The sequence below is a fragment of the Arvicanthis niloticus genome, chromosome 1 (assembly GCF_011762505.2).
Source record: "Arvicanthis niloticus isolate mArvNil1 chromosome 1, mArvNil1.pat.X, whole genome shotgun sequence".
Classification (NCBI taxonomy): Eukaryota; Metazoa; Chordata; class Mammalia; order Rodentia; family Muridae; genus Arvicanthis; species Arvicanthis niloticus.
In genome coordinates this window covers 7559865-7582903 of record NC_047658.1, presented here as the reverse complement: position 1 = coordinate 7582903, position 23039 = coordinate 7559865, and the positions used below count along the sequence as shown (strand labels likewise).

Here is a 23039-nt window from a genome sequence, read left to right as displayed (position 1 = left end):
GGATGGCCTTGAACTCCCAATCCTCTTGTCTCACGTCTCCAGTGCTTGTGCACCACCACACTTTAGCTATCAGTTGCCCTCTGTACATGTGAGTGGCACAGCATCCAGAAGTACAGCACACAGCACTTCCAGAATAGACTGGGCTGGACCAGTCAGGAATCCCTGTCCTCCAGTGGCAAGCTCCCAGTGTTAGAGGGAGGGTCTAACCAGGACAGATGCGTTCCACATGATGAGTGTGGTGGGAAGAACGAGGGCTGGGCTTAAGAGCTGTATCTGATGTCAGGCTCTCCTCCGACCTCCAGGTTCTTATTCAAGGCCAAGAAGGTTGCTATGATGACCCAACCACCTACCACCCCGGCTCTTCCCCGACTCCCTCGAGATGTGGTGCCTGCCGACAACCGTGACGACCCTGAGATCATCCTCAACACCACCACGGTGTGAAACTAGGACCCTCTACTTTGGAAATCCCCCAACATAACAGCGACATCCAGAACTTCCAGTTCATTGCTGACATCTTTATATCTGAGATACCCTCAATACGTTCTAGACAGTCAGAATATGACACACATCAATGTGATCCTTTGAACCCCCTATTATCATGTATTAGTGACCTGAAGATAGTAGGGGGTTCAATGAAGCTATAAGGCAAACTTATATAACTCTTAGGGACCCCAAAGTCTAGAGGATAAGCCAATATAGATCAGCATTTGGGATCAACTATATAAATACAATACTTGATTGAAATTCAATAGCTAACATATTCCTGGGAGTAAAAAGTATGTAGTTATCCCAATTTAGCTTGAGTCCTCAGATATTTGTTAAGACAGAAATCTTATTCATGCTAGGCTTTCTGGCACAGGCCTGTAATCTCAGCTACCGGGGAGGCTGAGGCAGGAGAATCACAAGTTCAAAGCCTGCCTGGACTACAGCGGAGTTGAAGACCAGCTAGGGCAACCTAGTGCAGCCCCACCCCAGGGCTGGGGATATAGCTCAGTGATAGAGCATTCATGGGGTCTTAGATTCCAGCATTAGTCCAGGAAAGAAGAGGAGAGGAGAGAGGGGAGGGGATGGGAGGGACAGGGGAACAAACTGTAACACGTAGGATCCTAGGCTACCTGGATGCCACTTGGGTGAGTCACTTCACTGCTCTGTGCCTTCTAGTGGAAGGACTGCGGTTTATTTTCTCACCAGTAAATATAAGGGTAAAAATGATAACCCCTAGTGAGGTGGCTCGGCAGATACTGTGAGTTAGAACGTAGAGAACCCTACCTAGAGCAGCAAGCTATTATTGTGAGCTATGTTTTTGCTTTGCTGTAGCGTGAAGAAGGACCAGGTGTCAGGGTTCCACCAAATATTCCTGAGGGGCTCCCCAATCTTGGAAAGCACGAATAGGCACACCAACACACACTTAGACTCAGGAGATCTCTCATCTAGTAAGAAAGGCCGTTTTCCCGACTGACCTCTGGTCCTCTCTTTGTGTCCCCAGTACTATTACTCTGTGAGGATCTTCGCAGGTCAGGAGCCCAGCTGCGTGTGGGTGGGCTGGGTCACTCCTGACTACCATCAACACGACATGAGCTTCGACCTCAACAAAGTTCGAGCAGTGACAGTGACCATGGGGGATGAACAAGGCAATGTCCACAGCAGGTGCTGGACCAGAGTGAGGGGGGCTTCTGTGTGCAGCCGGGAGGTTGGCATGGGCAGGATCTGGGAGCTCCAGCCACCAGCTTTGGAGCTGCCTGGCTGGGGTTCCTGGGAACCTTGGGGAACAAAAGAAATCATGACACCCACTTCAGAAGTTTTTCTTTCTTTTTTTTTCCTTGCTAATTGCTTCTTTGTTCCATTTTCTTTCTTTTTAAATAGAAACTTTCTATCTACTTATTATTTTATGTGCATTAGTGTTTCACCTGCTTATGTGTCTGTGTGAAGGTGTCAGACCTTGGAGTTACAGACAGTCCTGAGTTGCCATGTGGGTACAGGGACTTGAACTCAGGTCCTCTTAACCGCCTCCCATTTTTTCCCCTCTGTCTCTTCTGACTCCCACTCTGATTCCTCCGTTCTCCTCCCCTCTGGTCTCCCGACCCCTCTTTCCAGGATGCCCATAGTAAACTACGGATTCTAGCTCTGGGGCATCCGGATCTGGGGTGAGGGGTTTTCTATGCTCAGTCTGCAGGTGGTGGGTGTTTGAATTTGGGGCTCTGAGGTCACGGTATTCCTGGAGTGTAGGGAAGGAAGTATTGAGGTTCCCTGACTAAGGATGTGTGCCATGTGTGTTTGCCTCTTCCAGCCTCAAGTGTAGCAACTGCTACATGGTGTGGGGCGGGGATTTTGTGAGTCCTGGACAGCAAGGCCGGATCAGCCACACAGACCTTGTCATTGGCTGCCTGGTGGATCTGGCCACCGGCTTGATGACCTTTACAGCCAATGGCAAAGAAAGCAACACCTTCTTCCAGGTGAGCCCACCCTCACCCCTTAGCAACAGGACCAAGCCCCTTAGCAACAGGATTGACATTTCCCAGCATCCAGGAAGAACCTTCAGAGTGGCCCCTGAAGTCAGACCCTGGAGAGAGAAAACAGGCCCACTCCTAAACTGTGTAGTTGAGCCTTCCACTAAAGTTCTGCCCAGGATGGAGGAGACAGCAGAGCTTGGCACTGAAGAGAGGTCTGTAAACTCGTTCCCTCATGGGCCGGGTGGCAGCCATCTTCACTCTTCTCACCATGAAGCAAACACCGTAGAGTAGGCCAAAATCTTCAAGTGGGTTTGTCCTTTTTAGCATATTATTGTTGTTATTGCCACTGCACTGTTACCTAAATGTTCACATGTATTTTAAGTATACAGAGACACTGAAGGAATTGTTTGGTGGCGCCCTATTCGTAAGCACGTCATCAAACTCAATTATTATTTACCACATAATATGTCCAACCTACCTATCCTTTAGCCCATCTAAGGTGGTCTTCGCAAATTTTTAAAATTATTTTTAATTTCTAGAGGTACCTCTAAATGAAGTTTCTTATTGGAAGATTTATTTGTTAGCCTTTAAAAATGTGTATGGGTTTTTTGTTTGTTTGTTTGGGGGGGTGGTGGCCTGCATGCATGTAAATGTACCATGTACATGCCTGGTGCTCATGGAGGCCAGAAGGTTTGGATCCCCTAGAACTGGAGCTGCATACGGTTGTGAGCCACCATGTGGGTGCTGGGAATCGAACCCAGGTCCTCTGCAAGGGCATCAAGTGCTCCTAGCCACTGAGCCATCTCTTGGGCCCCTATTTTATTATTTTATGAGACAAGATCTTATGTAGCCAAGGCTGTTCTCAAACTCACCACATAGTCAAGGATGACCTAAACTGTGGTCTTCCTGTCTTTACCTCCCAAGTGCTGGGATTGCAGGCCTGTGCCGCCACGCTCAGCTTGCAAAACTACATTTTAAGTGGAGAATTTCAGAAACACACAAAAGCAGAATAGCACAATGAGCCACCAGGCCCCCGTCACCAGCGTCAACCACCACCCACTCAGAGCCAATCTCATTTCATCTCCACACCGACTCCTCTTCCACTCCCACTGGAGGCTTGGAGAGAAGCTGCCGACAGCATAGCGCTTCATCTCTTTAGAAGATAAAGAGTATTTTTAAAAGGCAGAGCCACAATACTGTTGTTGCTGAAAAGAAAAAAAAAGTTCCTAACTGTTCCTGTCGTCAAATACATGTTCAGATGTCTTTGATTGTCTCAAAAATATCTCCTTGCCTTTTCTTTGTTTGAGTCAGAACTTTAGTAAAGGTGTATCTCTTAACGAATTCCTGTGTGCTTTAAACCTCTTCACATAGTGTCTCCTCTTCCTTCCTTCCTTCCTTCCTTCCTTCCTTCCTTTCTCCCTCCCTCCCTCCTTCCGTCCTCCCTCCCTCCTTCCTTCCTTTCTTCCTCCCTCCCTCCCTCCCTCCTTCCTTCCTTCCTTCCTTCCTTCCTTTCTTCCTCCCTCCCTCCCTCCCTTCCTCCCTCCCTCCTCCCTCCCTCCTTCCCTCCCTTCCTCCCTCCTTCCTTTCTTCCTCCCTCCCTCCCTCCCTCCCTCCCTCCTTCCTTCCTTTCTTCCTCCCTCCCTCCCTCCCTCCCTCCCTCCTTTCTTCCTCCCTCCCTCCCTCCCTCCCTCCCTCCCTCCCTCCTTCCTTTCTTCCTTCCTCTCTCCTTCCTTCCTTCCTTCCTTCCTTCCTTCCTTCCTTCCTTCCTCCTTCCTTCAACTGTCTTATAAGGGTCTGATGTACCCTAGACCAGCCGATATAGCCTTCGATGGACTTGAACTCCTGATCCTTCTGCCTCCACATCCCAAGTGCTCCCCCTTCCCCCTCTTTCCCTCCCCTTCCCTCTTCCTCCTCTCTCCTTTTCCTTTCTTCCTCCTCTCCCCCTCCATCCACCTCACCTCCTCCTCTCCACCTCCTTTCCCCTCTCCATCCTCCCTGCCCCTCCCTCCCTCTGTTCTTAAGCCTTTGGTGAGGGAACAGGCAGGTCTGTGCTGTAGCACTTGTTCCTTACAGCGCGGTCCTTGGACCAGAAGCATCTGGAATTTTGTTAGATCCTGCAGAGTTGCAGGCCCCTCCTCAGACCTGCTGACTGTGACTCTGTACTTTATTGAGATTTCAGCGGTTTCTATGCAAGTTAACCCCTTGGGGAGAGTTCTGGCTTAGCTACCTACAGCCTCTGGTTTGTCACCCTAACACTTTTCTTGTCTTATGTATCTCCAGTGAACGGGGGTTGGGTCTGCAGGTGCAGTTAGGCGCTGGCAAGGCTCATCCCTCACCATCGTTGTTTGGAGAGACAGGAAGGCTGTGGAGGGTGGGGGACAGTTAGGAGATGCTCTGGCTTCTGGAGAGTCAGTGGGGAATGCACTCCTGGAGGGACCCTGATGTACATAAAGATGCAGCTGACAGGTTGCTCTAAAGGAGCTGGAGACACTTGGCCTGGCTGCATCAGGGTGGCCTAGCCCAAGGGTCACCTACAGCTATTGTGGATCTCCAGTGCCCAAGTGTGGTTCTACAAAATTAGGTCCATGCAGAGTCCACAATGCCTCAAGCCCACCGTCTCTTACACCTGACCTTTTCTCCCTTGCCAGGTGGAGCCCAATACAAAGCTGTTTCCTGCGGTCTTTGTCCTGCCCACCAACCAGAACGTGATCCAGTTTGAGTTGGGGAAGCAGAAGGCAAGGAGACAGGGACGGACGGGGGCAGGGTGTGCAGAGGATGCTGGTACAGAGCTGGGAGGACCGTAAATCCTGACCCATTCTCTTTTCCCAATGCACAGAACATCATGCCTCTGTCAGCAGCCATGTTCCTGAGCGAGCGCAAGAACCCAGCCCCGCAGTGCCCACCAAGGCTGGAGGTGCAGATGCTGATGCCTGTTTCCTGGAGCCGAATGCCCAACCACTTCCTACATGTGGACACACGGCGCGCTGGAGAGCGCCTGGGCTGGGCTGTGCAGTGCCAGGAGCCGCTGATGATGATGGCGCTACACATCCCAGAGGAGAACAGGTCCGGGCCCTGCTATGCTCGGTGCCCTCCCCAACTACAACCCCAGGAGGCTCCAGGTCTTAATCAGAGGACTCTGGCTCAGCATCCTCCTCCTCAGATACCTCACTAGGGGGCTCTAGACCCATCCCAGTGAACCTCATATTCATCTTAGGAGAGCACAGTTACACCCCAGGGACCCCAGACACTACAGGGACAGTAAATCCTACCCAGAGAGCCCAGTCAATGATCAAACTCCCCAACCCAGATGTTAGAATTTTTTTATGAATGCGATGCTAGAGATTGAACCCAGGACCTCTGCCAGGCTAGGCAAGTGTTCTTCCAGCGGGGTCATAGCCCTAGCTCTTAAAATATGTTAAAAGTTATTATCTTGAGATGGTATATCCCCTAAGGTTTTTGCTTTGAGACAAGGTCTCCTGTAGCCCAGGCTGGCCTTGAACTGGCTATAATAGCTGAGCTGGCCTTGAACACCTGATTTTCCTTCTCTACCTCCAAAGTCTCTCCCACTATACCTGGCAAATTCTCCTCAGGCTGACTCACTCAAATAACCAGGGTACTGGAATGCAACAGAGAGCTCAAGCCCTATCCTGGGGCATCTCAGCTACATCTAGGGGTTACCCTATATTTTCAGTTTTCCCCAAAACTCCAGATTCTTAGACTATTCTAGCAATCCCATGTAGTGTGGATAGTACTCAAGCCCCTTAGGGACTAGTAGGACCACGGAAAGACTCCTAGATCCAGAGCCAGAGCTACCTTGGAGCCTAACCCTGACACTTGAGATTCTCGAGCCTCTCTGAGGTCTCTGTCCCTGACCACTGCCCCTGACTGTGTGCCACATCTCTGCTGCAGGTGCATGGACATCTTGGAGCTGTCTGAGCGGTTGGACCTACAGCGCTTCCACTCGCACACGCTCTCGCTCTACCGCTCGGTGTGCGCCCTAGGCAACAACCGCGTGGCTCATGCCCTGTGCAGCCACGTGGACCAGGCACAGCTGCTGCACGCTTTGGAGGATGCGCACTTGCCAGGTCCTCTGCGTGCAGGTTACTACGACCTCCTCATCAGCATCCACCTCGAAAGCGCCTGCCGCAGCCGCCGCTCCATGCTCTCTGAGTACATTGTGCCGCTCACACCAGAGACCCGCGCCATCACGCTTTTCCCACCCGGACGAAGTGCTGAAGATGGTCCACGCCGCCATGGCCTGCCTGGCGTTGGGGTCACAACCTCCCTGAGACCTCCACACCATTTCTCACCCCCGTGTTTTGTGGTCGCCCTGCCCGCTGCTGGGGCAGCAGAAGCTCCGGCTCGCCTCAGCCCTGCCATCCCTCTGGAGGCTCTGCGAGACAAGGCGCTGAGAATGTTGGGGGAAGCCGTGCGGGACGGAGGACAGCATGCTCGCGACCCAGTCGGGGGCTCTGTGGAGTTCCAATTCGTGCCGGTGCTCAAGCTTGTCTCTACCCTCCTGGTAATGGCTCCTTCCAGTTTCCTTCCTCCATTATTCCACATTCGAAGTTGTGTGTCCATCTGGGTGGCGTATGAAGCTACCTGTTTGCACATTCTACGACTCATTCATCTCTCCACCCATCTTTCACCCACCTTTCAATTTATCCATCATCCACCTGACTGTCATTCATTCTTCCTTTAATCCAGTCACCTATCGTCTATTCGTGTTTCAGTATCTTCTCCTTTCCTCCACTTTCCCAACCTACCAACCATTTGTTCATTCATCCGTCAATGTTCCATCCACTCAGCTGTCCACTCATGTCTCTACACCCTCATCTACAAGTGCTCCTGACTTCCTGTTTTTCCGTCCATCCATCCATCCATCCATCATTTTCAACTTATCAAACTCCTATCTTCACATTCATTCCCACATGATCCCATGTTCCTCTATTAATAATGTATAATACATACATACCCATCTATTAATACATTCTCCTTCCCTATAGCCGATTATGGCCTTCTTCCCTTCACCTGTGCGTCCATTTGTAGACCCAGCCACAAACCCATCCATTTCCACACCCCTTTTCCTACATGCACCTGCCCAGCCATCTGATGTACATCCAGCCAACTCTCTATGCCCATCCTTGTGTTCGTTCACCTAGCCCTTCTTCTATCCACCATCTGCTTTATGTTGCGCTTTATTCATATACCCATATACCATTCAACCATATATATGTGTGTATATATATATATATATATATATATTCATCCAGCTTCCCATGCGTAAGTTAGTCTGTCCATCCATCAATCCAGCTTCCCTGTCTGTTTGCTCATTTGTCTACACTTACTATCTGTCTGTCTCAGTTTCTGTTCTATAGCTGTGAAGCAACACCATGACCAAGGCAACTCTTAGAAAAGAAAGCATTTAACTGGAGGCTTGTTTACAATTTCTGAGGGTTAGGCCATTATCATCACGGCAGGAAACAGACTGGCATGGTGCTGGAGTAGGAGCTGAGAGCTTTACATTCTGATCTACAGGCAGGGACATTGGGTCTGGAATGGACTTTAAAACCTCAAAACCTACCCCAGAAAAAACACCTCCTCCAACAAGGCCACACCTCCTTCAATAAGACCACACCTCCTTCAGTAAGGCCACACCTCCTCTAACAAGGCCACACCTCCTCCAACAAGGCCGCATCTCCCAGTCCTTCCCAGTTTTTCAAGCATGGAAATACTTCTCACTGAAGTATTCAGAGCCATTCTCACTCAGTCCATCCATTCATCTGCCTGCCTATACACCATGCGTCCTCATTTCATTCACCTGTCATCTTTTCTCCCACCATTTCCTCCATCTATCACACACTCCTTCACTCAGCTCCCCTTCAATCTCCATATTTCAGTCTAACAATTCATCTAGCCAGCAGATTCGTCCTCTCTCTGTTAGTCCCTCTGTCTGCCCACTCTTTTGTATCTGCTTTCTCTCTTCCCTTCCATATGTCAATCTATTAGCAACTTCATTGTGTCAGGGGAGAGCTGGTGTATGCTAGTCTGTTAAAATGCACTCAAAATTTTTGCTTAAGCCATAATAAGCAATCAGAGACATTTTCAATTCTACTTTAGTATTAGAAATTAGGCTTGGGACTATTGTGAAGGGTATTATTTTTGCTATTTTTTTCCTCAGTTCATTATCATTTTATAAAGGATGGCTACTGATTTGTTTGAGTTAATTTTATATCTGGCCTTGTAGGCCTTTAGTAGGTACAGAGCATGTCTTGTCTCAGAATCACCTATGTTGACACACTTACCTGAGAAGGAGTGTGGTGCTTGTGATGATGTGGTGTGGGCCACGTGGGTGAGATACAGATGTGGACCTGGGAAGGGGCTAAGGAATTTTTATCTTTTTCTTTGACAATTTCCTAAATGCATATCATGCATCTTGGTCCTATCCAACTCAAATCCTACTGTCCTGAGGATCTTAAGAAAGAAGGGCAACCAGACAGGAAGGGCATTCTGCCTGTGGGAGGAGCCATGTCACTCACTGCTGGGATGCTCCAGTGTGTGCAAGAGAAGCAGGTCTGGAAAGTGGTGGTGGGGCGAGATCATGAGCCCTTCCTGGCCACTGGGAAGGACTCGGCCCTTGTCCTGCAGGTGATGGGTGTCTTTGGTGATGAAGATGTGAAGCAGATCCTGAAGATGATTGAGCCTGAAGTCTTCACTGAGGAAGAAGAGGTAGAGGAGGAAGAAGAGGAGGAAGAGGAAGATGAGGAGGAGAAAGAGGAGGACGAGGAGGAAGAGGCACACGAGAAGGAAGATGAGGAAAAAGAAGAGGCAGAGGAGGCTGCAGAGGAGGAGAAGGAAGAGCTGGAGGAGGGGCTGCTGCAGATGAAGCTGCCAGAGTCTGTGAAATTACAGGTGGGTCCTTTGGCCTCCATCCATGTGGGCTCAGAGATACCCAGTCTGGTGGAGCTTGAGTCTGGATTTTGTCCCATGGCACGGGAAGCTGTGGCAATGTAAAAAGAAGTGGGGTGGTGCTGGTTTCAGAGTGATTCCACTGATTTCCACGTGAGAACAAGCCATGGAGGAGGCTGACTTAAGGATGCAAGCGATGGCGTTTGAAGCTGGCCAGGGCCATGGAGAGGGGGAAAAAAGCATTGTTGGTGTCAGGGAACCCTGATGATGTCCCTCCATGCTTCCTACTGTGTGGTTGTCCTCCTGTAGATGTGCCACCTCCTGGAGTATTTCTGTGACCAAGAGCTGCAGCACCGGGTGGAATCCTTGGCAGCCTTTGCGGAGCGTTATGTGGACAAACTACAGGGCAACCAGCGGGGTCGCTACGGGCTCCTCATGAAAGCTTTCACCATGAGCGCGGCCGAGACTGCAAGGCGCACCCGAGAGTTCCGCTCTCCGCCCCAAGAGCAGGTCCTCCAACCCCTAAACTCCAGCTGGTGTCACTATCTAAACCCCAACCTCAACTTGCCTCAGTCCCAACCTTCAAAACCGGTGCCTGACCCTTGAAATTATGTATTAGCCTGTCCCTCTCAGAACCTAACCTGAGAGTCACCAGAGACTGCTCATGCCCCTTTCATAACCTCTGCGTCTAGTCACTCAAATATTCTTTACTAATTCACACTTGAGGGAGTGGTCATAATCTTAGAGAGAGATTGATGGTTGGATCTATGACCCTTGACACTGATCTGAGGTCGATGGTCTTAATTCTAGTGTTTATTTTTTCTCTAGATCAACATGCTATTGCAATTCAAAAATGGTGCAGATGAGGAAGATTGCCCCCTCCCTGAAGAGATCAGAGAGGATTTAGTCAACTTTCACCAAGACCTGCTGGCACATTGTGGTAAGGAGAGAAATTCAGAGTCCTCCCCTAAAACTTTCTTTTGCAATCTCGCCTGAAGTTTCAGTAGATTTCCTGATCTTAAACACCCATGTAAGGGCTGGAGAGATATCTCAGCAGTAAAGAACACTGGCTGTTTTTCTAGAGAACCTGGGTTCAATTCCCAGCACGGACATGGCAGCTCACAACCATCTGTAACTCCAGTTTCAGAATATCCAATGATTTTCTGGCCGTTACAGGCACTAGAAAAACATGTGGTAGACAGACATACATATAGGCAAAACATTCATACAAGAATAATAAAAATAAATAAATATTAAGCTGTCTGTGGTGGTGTAGACCTTTAATCCCAGTACTCAGGAGGCAGAAGCAAGAGTATCTCAAGTTCGAGACCAACCTGGTCTGTATAGGGAGTTCCAGGACAGCCAGGGTTGCACAGTGAGATCCTGGAAAAACAAAAACAAAACACAAAAAGCCCTGTGTATTGTGCTACATAATGATTGGTTGAATGGATGAATGAATATATTGTTGCACAGATAGATAGTGATTGGAAGGATATACCTGAATGAATATTCGGGAGGATGGACTTGTGACTAGCTGGGTATAGGCAGGTGATTGGATGGACGCAAACTGATGGACAGAAGCATGCATGGATGGATGGATGGATGGATGGATGGATGGATGGATGGATGGCCGTCAAGATGGCTCTGTAGGTAAAAGCACTTGCTAGCATCTGAGTTCAATCCCCAGGACCCGCACTTCAAAGAAGAGAACTAACTTCTTCAAGCCGTCCTCCATCCACATGTATGCCCACATGTATGTCTCAGCATGCACACACACACACACACACACACACACACACACACACAGATGTAGTAAGAATTTTGAAGAAAGGTAGATGAACAAATAAATGGGTGAGGTAGATAAATAACTGGGTAGCTGGCTTGCTGATTCTGTGGAAAGAGAGCTGTCTGGCACAACAGGCAGATGACAGTCTTCTACTGTTTCTGGTAGAAAAAACATCTGACAATCTTATTGAGATTCTCTGGTTGGTGATAGGTCATTTTTCTCTGCTCGACTTTCAAGGATTTGTCTTTGCTTTTCAATGGTTTGAGTTGTAGTGTCCGAGTATGGAGATCTTTGAGTTGATCTTGGAGTTTCATTTTCTTGGAAATGTAAGTTAATATTTTTTAACCAATATTGGAAAGTCTTGAGCAATTATTTCTTCAGTCTGTTTTTCCATCATTCTCTTTTCGTCTGAGAATCTCATTATGAGTGTATTCTGCTTCATCGCGTCCCACAGTCTCTTGGGCTCTCTTACTTTTTTGATTCTTTTATTTTTCTGCTTTTTTAGATTAGTAAATCTCTACATCCTGCTTTTAAATATATTAATGTGTGTGCATATGCATACCTATGTGTGTCTGTATGAATATGTGTGTATGTGTGTGGGTGTGCATGTGTGAGCATGTGAGTGTGTGTGCATGTATGTGAGTGTGTGTGCATGTATGTGAGTGTGTGTGAGGGTGTGTGAGTTGTGTGTGTATGAGTGTGTATGTGAGTTGTGTGAGTGTTTGTGAGTGTGTGTAAGCATGTGTGTGAGTGTGAATGTGTGTGTGTGAGTGTGTGAGTGTATGGGTGTGTATGTGAGTATATGTGAGTGTGTGTATGAATGTGTGTGAGCATGTATGTGTGAGTTCGGTGAGTGTGTATGAGTGTGTGTATTTAAGTGTATGTGAGTGTGTATATGAGTGTGTGTGAGTGCAAGAGTCAGAGGACAGCTTGCAGAAGTTAGTCCCTACCTTGTTTTTGCTGCCCTGTTGCCCATGAAAGCTTCTAAGGGATTCTCCTATTTCTGCCTCCCCTCTCCACAGAGGAGTGGTGCGATTATAGACGAGTACCACGCATCCAACACTGTGTGGATTAAACCCAGGCCACTGGGCTTCTGCAGCAGGAGCTGTTACACACTGAGCCATCTCTGCTCTCTGCACCCTCCCCCTACTTTTAATTTTCACAGTTTCTTTCTTTCACCGGCTTAAATCCACACCTAAGTGATTTTTAAATTTCAGTTATTGTAATTTTCCTTTCCAAACTAAAAAAAAAAAAAAAAAAATACTTGATTGGCAATTGTGTAGTTATTACGTTTTTGTTTTTTTTTTGTTGTTGTTTTGTTTTGTTTTGTTTTTTTTTTTAAGTCAAGTCCTCTTGTAAAACAGGCTGACCTTGACCTGGACATGTAGCCAAGGATGACCTTGACATACTGACCCTCCTACTTCTTCCTCCTGAGAGCTGGTCTGACAGTTGTGCACAAACATATGCTTTCCCATGGGGTTCTTTTTACTATTACCTCTTTATTAATATTCTCTACTCAGCCCAGTATGGTGGCACATGCCTTTAATCCTGGCACTTAGGAGACAAGGCAGGAAGACCTCTTTTAATTTGAGACCAGCCTGTCTACATATTGAGTTCCAAGGCACTGAGACCCTGTCCCAAAACACATACCCACATATACTTACACACATGCATGCATGCACATAGTAATAATAATAATAATAATAATAATAATAATAATAATAATAACTGATAATGATGATGATGGTGGTGGTGGTGGTGATGATGGTGATGATGATGGTGAATTCTCTAATGGGTGTTCCATGGGCAGCATTCTGTCTTTTAATTCTTTTGACACTTTCTTTGTTCTTTTCTTTCTTCTCTGTCCTTTGAATATATTCACAAGAGTTGCTTTGAAAGGCACATGCTTCTGGGAATGGTGTTTTACATCAGTACTCTTCCTACTTTGGAGGCTGCAGCAGGAAGCTCAACTGCCAGTTTGAGGCTAGCCTGGGTTACATAACTAGTTGAAGACCAAGTCTGGCCAACATGATCTTGTCTCAAGAACCCAACAATTCCCACCCCCCCAAATTAATGAATATAAGCATAACCAGGGCATGTCAGCACACAGCGGTCACCCTGTCAGGTGGGAGGGGTAAGCAGGACAAGGAGTTATATATCAATCTACATTATTCTTCACAGAATGGCTAAGTCAGTACACACATGGGCATAGGAAGAGGGGAAGGAGAACTTCCCAGAGAGCATGCTTGAGAGAAAAAGGGACAGCTGTTCTAACGGGTGGGTTAATGAGTGAGTGAATGAATGAATGAATGAATGAATGAACAGATGAATAAGCAAGCACAGGAGTGGCATCCCATACTGTCTTAACCACCTCCAGGAATCCAGCTGGAGGGAGAGGAGGAGGAGCCAGAGGAAGAGAGCACTCTGGGCAGCCGCCTCATGAGCCTGTTGGAGAAAGTGCGATTGGTGAAGAAGAAAGAGGAGAAGCCTGAGGAGGAGCCAGCAGCTGAGGAGCACAAGCCTCGTGAGGACTGGGGCACTGGGGAGAGACAGGGCGCTGGGGGTGGCGGGCAGGCAGCTGGATGCTCTCTGCGCATGCTCTTGTGAGGGAGCAGTAGACGAGCGGAAAGAGGAAAGCAAGAGTTGGGATTGATGATGGTGCTTAGAGAGGGGCTGCGGCTGACCGCGCGGCCGTGTGACCCACCAGCCCGGGATGGTGACAACTCCAGGACTGTGGTGGCTTCTGTGCCCTTGTGGTCCTTGTTTTCAGTTTCTCTCATACTGAGGTGATTTCCACAGGAGGAATTAGAAAAGCATGGTCAGTGTTGGGGGTCACAAACTGTGTATTAGCCACACCCTAGACAGAGTCTCATAGAAGTTTGATCCTGTAACTTTTTTTGTTTTGTTTGGGTTTTTAGTTTTCTTTTTTGCGGAGTATGGTTTGGATTTAGGGAGGGTTGGGTTTTTTTGTTTTGGGATTTTTTGAGGGGGAGGTTGGTTGTTTTGTTTTGAGAGGTCTCATTATGTAGACCTGAGACTTGCTATGCAAATTAGGCTGGCCTCAAACTCACAGAAATCCTTCTGCCTCTGCCTCCTGAGTGCTGGGATTAACGATGACCTGCCTATTTTTAGTGTGTGTGTGTGTGTGTGTGTGTGTGTGTGTGTGTGATGACTATAGACTGCAGAAGCCAGGGGAAGGAGGGAGGAAGGGACGAAAAGATTGACTCTTGGGACAATAGAAAATTTATTTGAATCCATGTGCTTGTGACAGGGGGAAGACAGGGCAGGTGGTGACAAAAAAGCACACCCCCCCCCTTGGGTTCAGAGATGCAACCTAGTGTCCCAACCTTTGCCCAGAGTCCTTGCAGGAGCTGGTGTCCCACACAGTGGTGCGCTGGGCCCAAGAGGACTTCGTTCAGAGCCCAGAGCTGGTCCGTGCCATGTTCAGCCTCCTGCACCGGCAGTATGATGGACTCGGCGAGCTGCTACGCGCCCTTCCCCGCGCCTACACAATCTCTCTGTCCTCGGTGGAGGACACTATGAGCCTGCTGGAGTGCCTGGGCCAGATACGCTCACTGCTTATTGTGCAGATGGGTCCCCAGGAGGAGAACCTCATGATTCAGAGCATTGGGTGAGAGACCGTCCCTGGCCTGGCTGCCCTGCTCAGGTGCTGTGCTGTCCTTCCTTCCAATGGCGTCCCTTTGTCCTAATAGTTAACCTTCCTCAGAAGCTCTTGGACACTGTGGCTTTTGTCACATCTGCTGTTTCTGAGTTTAAAGTCCTTGGCTGCAACAAAGGGAACAGCCATGCTTCCTCCGCAGAGAGGCCATGGGGCTTCAGGGACCTATGCTTATAGGAACAAGCTAGCAGATTTGGGGTGGCATCTCAGGCCTGTCATCTTAGCACTCAGGAAGCTGAGGCAGGAGGATCTTGAGTTCCAGGCCATCATACATAGGAAGTTTTAGACTAGCCTGGGATACATAGTGAGACACTGTCTCAGAATAATAATAAATATTAATAATTGGGCTGGTGAAATGGTTCAGTGGGTAAAGGTGATTGCCACCAAGCCTGAAGACCTGAGTTCTATCCCCAGGTGGAAGGAGAGAAGCAACTCCAGTAAATTTTCTGTGGGATGCAAGTACCTCCCTCATATACACCCAAACAAAGAAACAAATAAATACTAAAGGGGAAGGGAGCACTGGAGAGATTGGTTCAGTGGTTAAAAGCACTTACTGTTCTTCCAGAGGACCCAGGGTTTGATTCCCAGTACCCGCATCAGGCAGCTCACAACTGCCCATGACTCTAGCTCCTCCGTGTGCATGGTATACATAAACTCACGCAGCTGCACATACATACACATAAATAAAAATAATTATTAAAAATTATTTTAAATACTGTTAAATCATGATAAGATTGAGCATTGAATCGAATGCAGCTCAGTCACTTAAGCTCGAACTATATGCCGGCCCTCACTAGACATCTGGAGATGCTGTGGGCAGAATGGCAAAGATCTCTACCTTAGGCAAGCCTGCCTTAGATCCAGACCTCATTTTCTGTGTCTGTGATATCCCATAATTATAATGCCTGCCTCCCAGAGTGGATGTAAGGATGACTCTTCAAAGACCTACGTGAGGTGGTAGCTCATACCTGTCATCTCAGCACTTGGAAGGCTAGAAAGGGAAGATTACTGTGAATTCTAAGCCACCCTGGGCTACATAGTTTCAGGCTAGCCTGGGATACCAGAGTGAGTCCTTGTCCCGAAACCTAATTAAAACAAAACAAACAAAAAAGAATGGATGAATTTAGACCTGCAAAAGACTCATAGAGAATGCAGACTGTTATCACCATGGTGACCATGAATCTCCCTGGATGTGTGCCCCGCCCCCAGGCTGCACTAACCCCGCACATTCTGTCTGTTCACAGGAACATCATGAATAACAAAGTCTTCTACCAACACCCAAACCTGATGAGAGCGCTGGGTATGCATGAAACAGTCATGGAGGTTATGGTGAACGTCCTTGGGGGCGGCGAGTCAAAGGTGAGGGGCCTGCATGGGCGTGTCAGCTCAGGGAGGGGACACAGAATGCAGGCACTCACCACTGGCCCTCCCTGTCTACTCCCTGCAGGAAATCCGATTCCCCAAGATGGTGACAAGCTGCTGCCGATTCCTCTGCTACTTCTGCAGAATCAGCCGGCAGAACCAGCGCTCCATGTTTGACCACCTGAGCTACCTGCTGGAAAACAGTGGCATAGGCCTGGGTGAGATATCTCATGGTCTGGACAGTTTTCCTCAGCTACATAACAAGTTTGAGGCCAGCCTGAGCTACATGAGACTCTGTCTCCAAAACAGCACAAAACCCAAAAAACCAGGACACAGTGGCTCAGACAAGCTTGACTGACTCACAGCTCACAGAGCAGCCAAGGATGAAGTTCAGTCTCAGATATCATCAACCCAGAGCCCCAGGAGCTGGGATTTGGAAAGCATAGACCAGCAGAGGCACTTAGCTCATTCTGAAAAGGGGGTGGTCATGAAGGGCTTCCCAGAGGAGGAGGCACCATCAAGAGTTGGGAGGGGCTGGAGAGATTACTCAGTGGTTAAGAGTGCTTATGGCTCCATCAGAAGGATCTGAATTTGGATCCCAGCACCCACTTTATGTGACTCACAGCCACCTCCAGCTCTCAAGGATCTGGTGCCCTCTTCTGGCTTCCACGTTCACACACACACACACACACACACACACACACACACACACACATTTTTTAAAAGTGTAGAGGCTGGAGAGATGGCTCAGTGGTTAAGAGTACTGACTGCTCTTCCAGAGGTCCTGAGTTCAATTCCTAGCAACCACATGGTGGCTCACAACCATCTGTAATGGGATCTGATGCCCTCTTCTGGTGTGTCTGAAGACAGCTACAGTGTACTCACATATATAAAATAAACATAAACAAATCTTTAAAAAAAAAAAAAAAGAGTGGGGAAGTCTAAGCACTCTTTGTCCCCACAGGCATGCAGGGCTCCACGCCCCTGGATGTAGCAGCTGCTTCTGTCATTGATAACAACGAGCTAGCCTTGGCGTTACAAGAGCAAGACCTGGAAAAGGTGTGGCTGGAGGGGCCCACAACTACGGGCAGAGGCCTGACTGTGTGGGCACATGCTGGCTTTGAGCAGCCTGTTCAGACGGATACTGGCCATCCCAGGGCCCAATCAGAAGAGGGCTGACCTGCAAGGAGCAGCCAGCAGCCAGTGGCTCCTTTACTCTGTAGAAGAGGGTCTGGAAGCAGGTCTATGGGCTACACTCCCCAGTGGGGTGGCCTTGGTTGTCATGGAGGAGTAGGGCTACAGGTCTTTGGAGTTCAGCCACTAGTCAGTGGTCTCGCTCCTTGTTGAGTAGCCCCAGGAAAAAGACAGCTTCTTCTGAGCTCTGTCACTTAATCTGTTCGGGGGATATGTAATCATGATGTGTAAGCATTTATAAGCCAGGCCTGGTGGCTCGTGCTGTCAGTTCGAGCTCTCTAAGGCAGACACGGGCAGGAGTCTGTGAGTCTGAAGCCAGCCTGATATTCTTAGTGAGTTCACCTCAGGGGAGGAGGAGTCCAGAGGCCTTGGAGCAGCAGAGTGCCCGCGATGACTGGGACAGAAGCCTAGGGGGCTGAGTGGCGAGAAGTGACATCACGGAGGTCATGTGAGGTCCTGTGGGCCATGGCAAAGATGCTGGGTTTTATTGCAAATGAGTCAGAACCAGTGTTGGGCAGGGCAGGGCCGACCTGGCATGTCCATGGGTGGGTTGTGGGGTAGTTAAGGATGCTCAGGATGTGACTAGGGTGGCTCGCTGAGGATCTGCAGGTGCATGCAGCTGAGGAGCTCCGGAAACATGCCCAGATCTCGGGGAGGAGAGTGGTCTGGACTAAGCTCTGTTTTCTCATTGCAGGTTGTGTCTTACCTGGCAGGGTGTGGTTTACAAAGCTGTCCCATGCTCCTGGCCAAAGGCTATCCTGACATTGGTTGGAATCCCTGTGGGGGTGAACGCTACCTGGACTTCCTGCGCTTTGCCGTCTTTGTCAACGGTGAGGCAGGGTGGGATGTGTGGGGTCACTGGCTAAAGCTTTCCTCTGGTGACATTCATACCCTGAGCCAAAGACCTCCCCTGGGAGGGGATCCCTTTAAGTGGACTTGCAGATAGATCAACAGGGATCTGACATTACCCTTGAGTGTGTTGGGTCCTGGGGTTGTATGGGGGTTCCCCAAGAGCTCTCCTGACTTTTCTGGGTGCCAGGTGAGAGCGTGGAAGAGAATGCTAATGTGGTCGTGCGGCTGTTGATCCGCAAGCCTGAGTGCTTTGGACCTGCCCTGCGGGGTGAGGGTGGCTCAGGGCTGCTGGCTGCAATTGAAGAGGCCATCCGCATCTCCGAGGACCCTGCACGGGATGGGCCGGGTGTCCGCAGGGACCGGCGACGTGAGCAGTGAGTCCCCATCCCCTTCCCAGGATGGTAGCTACCACTATTATGTCCCTGGAGTCTTCCCACCACTTTCTCCTTTACAGCTTTGGTGAGGAGCCCCCTGAAGAAAACCGGGTACACCTGGGACATGCCATCATGTCCTTCTATGCTGCCTTGATTGACCTGCTGGGACGCTGTGCACCTGAGATGCATGTAAGCCCCAGGAGGGCAAGGTGGGGTGGGAGAGGGCTGGGCGTGTATGGCCAGCCTTCAACCTCAGCACTCAGGCACTGGGCAGCATTCATGTAGCTCACCTGGGTGTGGTCCTGGGCTGTGATGCTGGGGACACACTCATGACCAAGACACCCTCAGGTCCCAATCCCATGGAGCCCAAGTAGAGGAAAGAGACAAGATGTGAAGAACCAAAGGACTCATGGTAGGGATAGAGGGATCCTGCAAAGAGAGTTGAGCCAGGAATCGTGGCATGCCGCACCCGCCACACACACCTATAATCACAGCACTGTAGAGGCAGGGGTACTGAGAGGCTGAGGCCAGCCTGAGTTACATGACAAGACCCTGTCTCATAGCTGCTTGTGGTGGGCTTGTAGTCCCAGAACTTGGAAGATAAAAGCAGGAGGATCAGAAGTTCAGTGCCGCCAGGCAGTGGTGGCACACGCCTTTAATCCCAGCACTTGGGAGGCAGGGGCAGGTGAATTTCTGAGTTCGAGGCCAGCCTGATCTACAGAGTGAGTTCCAGGATAGCCAGAGCTATACAGAAAAACCCTGTCTCGAAAAACCAAAAAAGCAAAACAAACAAAACAAAAAAGAAAGAAATACATAACAAGTTGGAGGCCAGCCTGGGCTATGTGAGAACTTGCCTCAAAAAGCAAACAAAGGGGTGGGCTGGAGAGTTGGCTCAGTGGTTAAGAGCATCACCACTCTTCCAGAGGCCCTGGGTTCAATTCCCAACACTCACATGACAGCTCACAACTATCTGTAATTACTATTCCAGAGGATCTGACACCCTCACACAGACTTATGCAGTCCAAACACCCAATGTACATAAAATAGAAATAAATTATTAACAAACAAACAAGGGGCCACTGGCTTGGTGTGTGAAGGCACCTACCACCAAGCCTGGTGACATGACTTTGGTCACCAGTGGTAGAAGGAGAGAACCAAATCCCGTTAGTTGTGTTCCAACCTCCACATGCACACCATAGCATGTGTGCCCCCTAATAAATTAAATAGGCAGGCTTGGGGGTGCAGACCTTTAATTTCAACACTGAAAAGGTAGAGGCAGGTAGATCTCTGTGAGTTCCAGGACAGCCAGGTCTCTGTAACAGAGAGGTCCATCTCAAAACAAAATAAAACATCTCCACCTGAGAAAAGAAACAACATTCCACAAAAACAGCATCGCCAGGGACAACAGGACAGACATGTTCATTGGAGCAATGAACTTCAGGCTCAGTGAGAGACCCCATCTCAGGAAACAAGGAAGAGCAGTGGAGAAAGACACCTGACATCAACCAACCTCTGGCCTTCACGTGGGGGTACCAGAGCAAGTGCACATATGTGCATACACACACATATACATGTGCACACACATACATGTGCACACATATGCACCTTCAACATATACACATGCACACGATGCATACAAGACATATACACAAAGGAGGCTTGCTTTACCGTCAGTATGTCAGGAATGAATGTTAGAATAGAACAAGTCCCAGACGGGGCACCATTGTCTGATGACATGCCTATTGCCCTGTCCACCATCTTCAGCTGATTCAAGCCGGTAAGGGTGAGGCCCTGAGGATCCGTGCCATCCTTCGGTCCCTCGTGCCCTTGGATGACCTTGTGGGCATTATCAGCCTCCCACTGCAGATCCCCACCCTGGGCAAAGGTCGGTGGGGAGTCTGTGGGGAGAGGATTGTTGAGGGAGGGGTGCTGGGAAGGAACATGCTCACATCCCACCACCCTTGCCTGTAGATGGCGCACTGGTTCAGCCGAAGATGTCTGCGTCCTTCGTGCCTGACCACAAGGCATCCATGGTGCTTTTCCTGGACCGAGTGTATGGCATTGAGAACCAGGACTTCTTGCTGCATGTGCTGGATGTGGGGTTCCTTCCTGACATGAGGGCAGCTGCCTCACTGGACACGGTGAGCAGCCCCACCTGGCTAACCACCCGCATGCCTCCATCCAGGATATCTAATAGGCTGAGAGACAGCATCTGCAGATCTGGGGTTGCATGCGTATCCTGACCTGTGTGATAGAAAACAAAACCCATGAAAGACAGGGTGGGTGGGAATCACCGTACAAGAAAGCATTGGCTGGGTCTAGTGACACACACCTTCTACCTAGCATCAGAGAGATAGCCAGAGGACAGAGAGCTCACTGAGCTACAGTCAAACCTTGTCTCAAAAAAAAAAAAAAAAAAAAAAAGTGAAGTTAGGTGTGGGGATGCAGGCAGGAGGCAGAGGCAGGTTGGTCTACGTGGCAAGTTCTAGGCCAGCCAAGCCTACATAATGAGACCCTGTCTCAAAACAACAGCAACAACAACAAAGAAGCAAAACAAAAAGCTGGGCATGCCTATAATCTCAGCACTTGGGAAGTAGGGGCAGGAAGAGTCCAGGCCAGCCTTGGCTGCATGAGATCCTGTGTAGAAAGTCAGCATTGTGGAACGGCTAAATCAAAGTTAAAGGGTTCCGTAATCAGTCCCTGGCTTTCGTGTGTGTGTGTGTGTGTGTGTGTGTGTGTGTGTGTGTGTGTGTGTGTGTAAGAGAGAGAGAGGAAGAGAGAGAGGGAGGGGGAGATTTATTACTATCAACCAGATAATAGTGGTTAGAGACGTGGATAGAGATCTGGAGGAGTGAGATTTAGGAGAATGAATGATTAGAAGCCTGGGTACCAAGGTAACGCCCGGTCTGATGGTCTCACCCTATATCCCAGGCTACTTTCAGCACCACGGAGATGGCGCTGGCGCTGAACCGCTACCTGTGCCTGGCTGTGCTGCCGCTCATCACCAAGTGCGCGCCACTCTTTGCGGGCACCGAGCACCGCGCCATCATGGTGGACTCCATGCTGCACACAGTGTACCGACTGTCGCGGGGCCGCTCGCTCACCAAAGCACAGCGCGACGTCATCGAGGACTGCCTTATGGCGCTGTGCAGGTGAGGAAGGGCCGATAGTGGCCGAGGGAGTGGACGGGGTCGCCAAGGCGGGCCCTCGCGTGAGATCTCTGCCCTCTCTGGGCTTGTTCTCCTTAGGTATATCCGCCCGTCCATGCTGCAGCACCTGCTTCGACGCCTGGTGTTCGATGTGCCCATCCTCAATGAGTTCGCCAAGATGCCACTCAAGGTGAGGGCAGTCCTCAGCGGTTTCTCGCCCACAGTCTGGCTCTACCTTTGGACCAGTGGACTCGGTCGTATTAGCCACGCCCACCACAGCTAACCAAAGCTCGAGGACAGCGAACCCTGAGGAAACCAATTAACATCCTCATTTGCCAACTAGGATTCACATGGCATTCGCTTTGCGTCATTGGGGCCTGCTAACGTTCCCTAATTACCGCTTAATTTGCCTAACTAAGTGAGCCAGCCCCCGCCTCAATTAGCATATATTTTCATGGGCGCTCTACTTTCCTAATTAGCATTTTATTTGCATGTCCAGACCACCAGCCTCCCAGTATTCAAATGAGTGTGTCTATTTGAATCAACAGTATCATAGCTATTCTGAATATTTGCATACTGTCTCTCCTACTTCATCATTTGCATGCTAGTTTGCATAAGGAGATACCCCATCTAACTTAGACTGCCTTGCATAAGATACCTAAATTAGCCCCAACTCTAAGTTGCATATTGGATAGAGGAGGCCTTTTTGATTACCATATATTTGCATGGGGCACTGCCTGTTTCTATTTGGCATGCTAATTTGCATAAGCACTGATCATCCCATTAGGACCATTCTCTAATAAGCGAACCATCCTTCCCTTATTAGCGGCTCATTTGCAGGCACTGACACCCTCTGCCTCCTGGGGCCTTCGCTGCCTGCCATCTGCTTATGCTTCCTCTGTGTGTCTCTCACTTTCAGCTCCTTACCAACCACTATGAGCGTTGCTGGAAGTACTACTGCCTTCCCACAGGCTGGGCCAACTTCGGGGTCACCTCTGAGGAAGAGCTGCACCTCACACGAAAGCTCTTCTGGGGCATCTTTGATTCTCTGGCACATAAGGTCTGAGGACTCATGGGATCTTAGGGGAGCCTGTGTGGAGGGTTTTGAGGTTCAAGCTTGGAGATCTGGGATGAAATCCCTGTTGGGTTGGTGGCACACACCAGTAATTTCAGTGGGAGTCGGAAGCAGATGGATTAGGAATTCAGACACTCTTGGATTATGTATCAAGTTTAAGGACAGCCTAGGCTACATGAAACCTGTCTGAAAAAACAAACACAACAGAT

General features: G+C 49.3%; 1 protein-coding gene across 4 annotated transcripts in view; it reads left to right on the top strand.

Moving 5' to 3' along the window:
* Ryr1 (ryanodine receptor 1) overlaps positions 1-23039 on the top strand; it is a 131001-nt gene that overhangs the window by 38450 nt on the left and 69512 nt on the right. For all 4 annotated transcript variants that reach the window (XM_076930947.1, XM_034498479.2, XM_076930943.1 and 1 more), the window contains exons 29-50: positions 303-435; positions 1487-1647; positions 2288-2453; positions 5099-5185; positions 5287-5513; positions 6360-6972; positions 9099-9362; positions 9669-9869; positions 10188-10299; positions 13523-13669; positions 14503-14776; positions 16069-16183; positions 16272-16404; positions 17151-17245; positions 18075-18210; positions 18420-18606; positions 18687-18795; positions 20371-20491; positions 20578-20747; positions 21538-21758; positions 21855-21945; positions 22675-22815. In XM_076930947.1, coding sequence (XP_076787062.1) covers positions 303-435; positions 1487-1647; positions 2288-2453; positions 5099-5185; positions 5287-5513; positions 6360-6972; positions 9099-9362; positions 9669-9869; positions 10188-10299; positions 13523-13669; positions 14503-14776; positions 16069-16183; positions 16272-16404; positions 17151-17245; positions 18075-18210; positions 18420-18606; positions 18687-18795; positions 20371-20491; positions 20578-20747; positions 21538-21758; positions 21855-21945; positions 22675-22815 — 3904 coding nt within the window. The remainder of the gene's footprint in view (positions 1-302; positions 436-1486; positions 1648-2287; positions 2454-5098; positions 5186-5286; positions 5514-6359; positions 6973-9098; positions 9363-9668; positions 9870-10187; positions 10300-13522; positions 13670-14502; positions 14777-16068; positions 16184-16271; positions 16405-17150; positions 17246-18074; positions 18211-18419; positions 18607-18686; positions 18796-20370; positions 20492-20577; positions 20748-21537; positions 21759-21854; positions 21946-22674; positions 22816-23039) is intronic.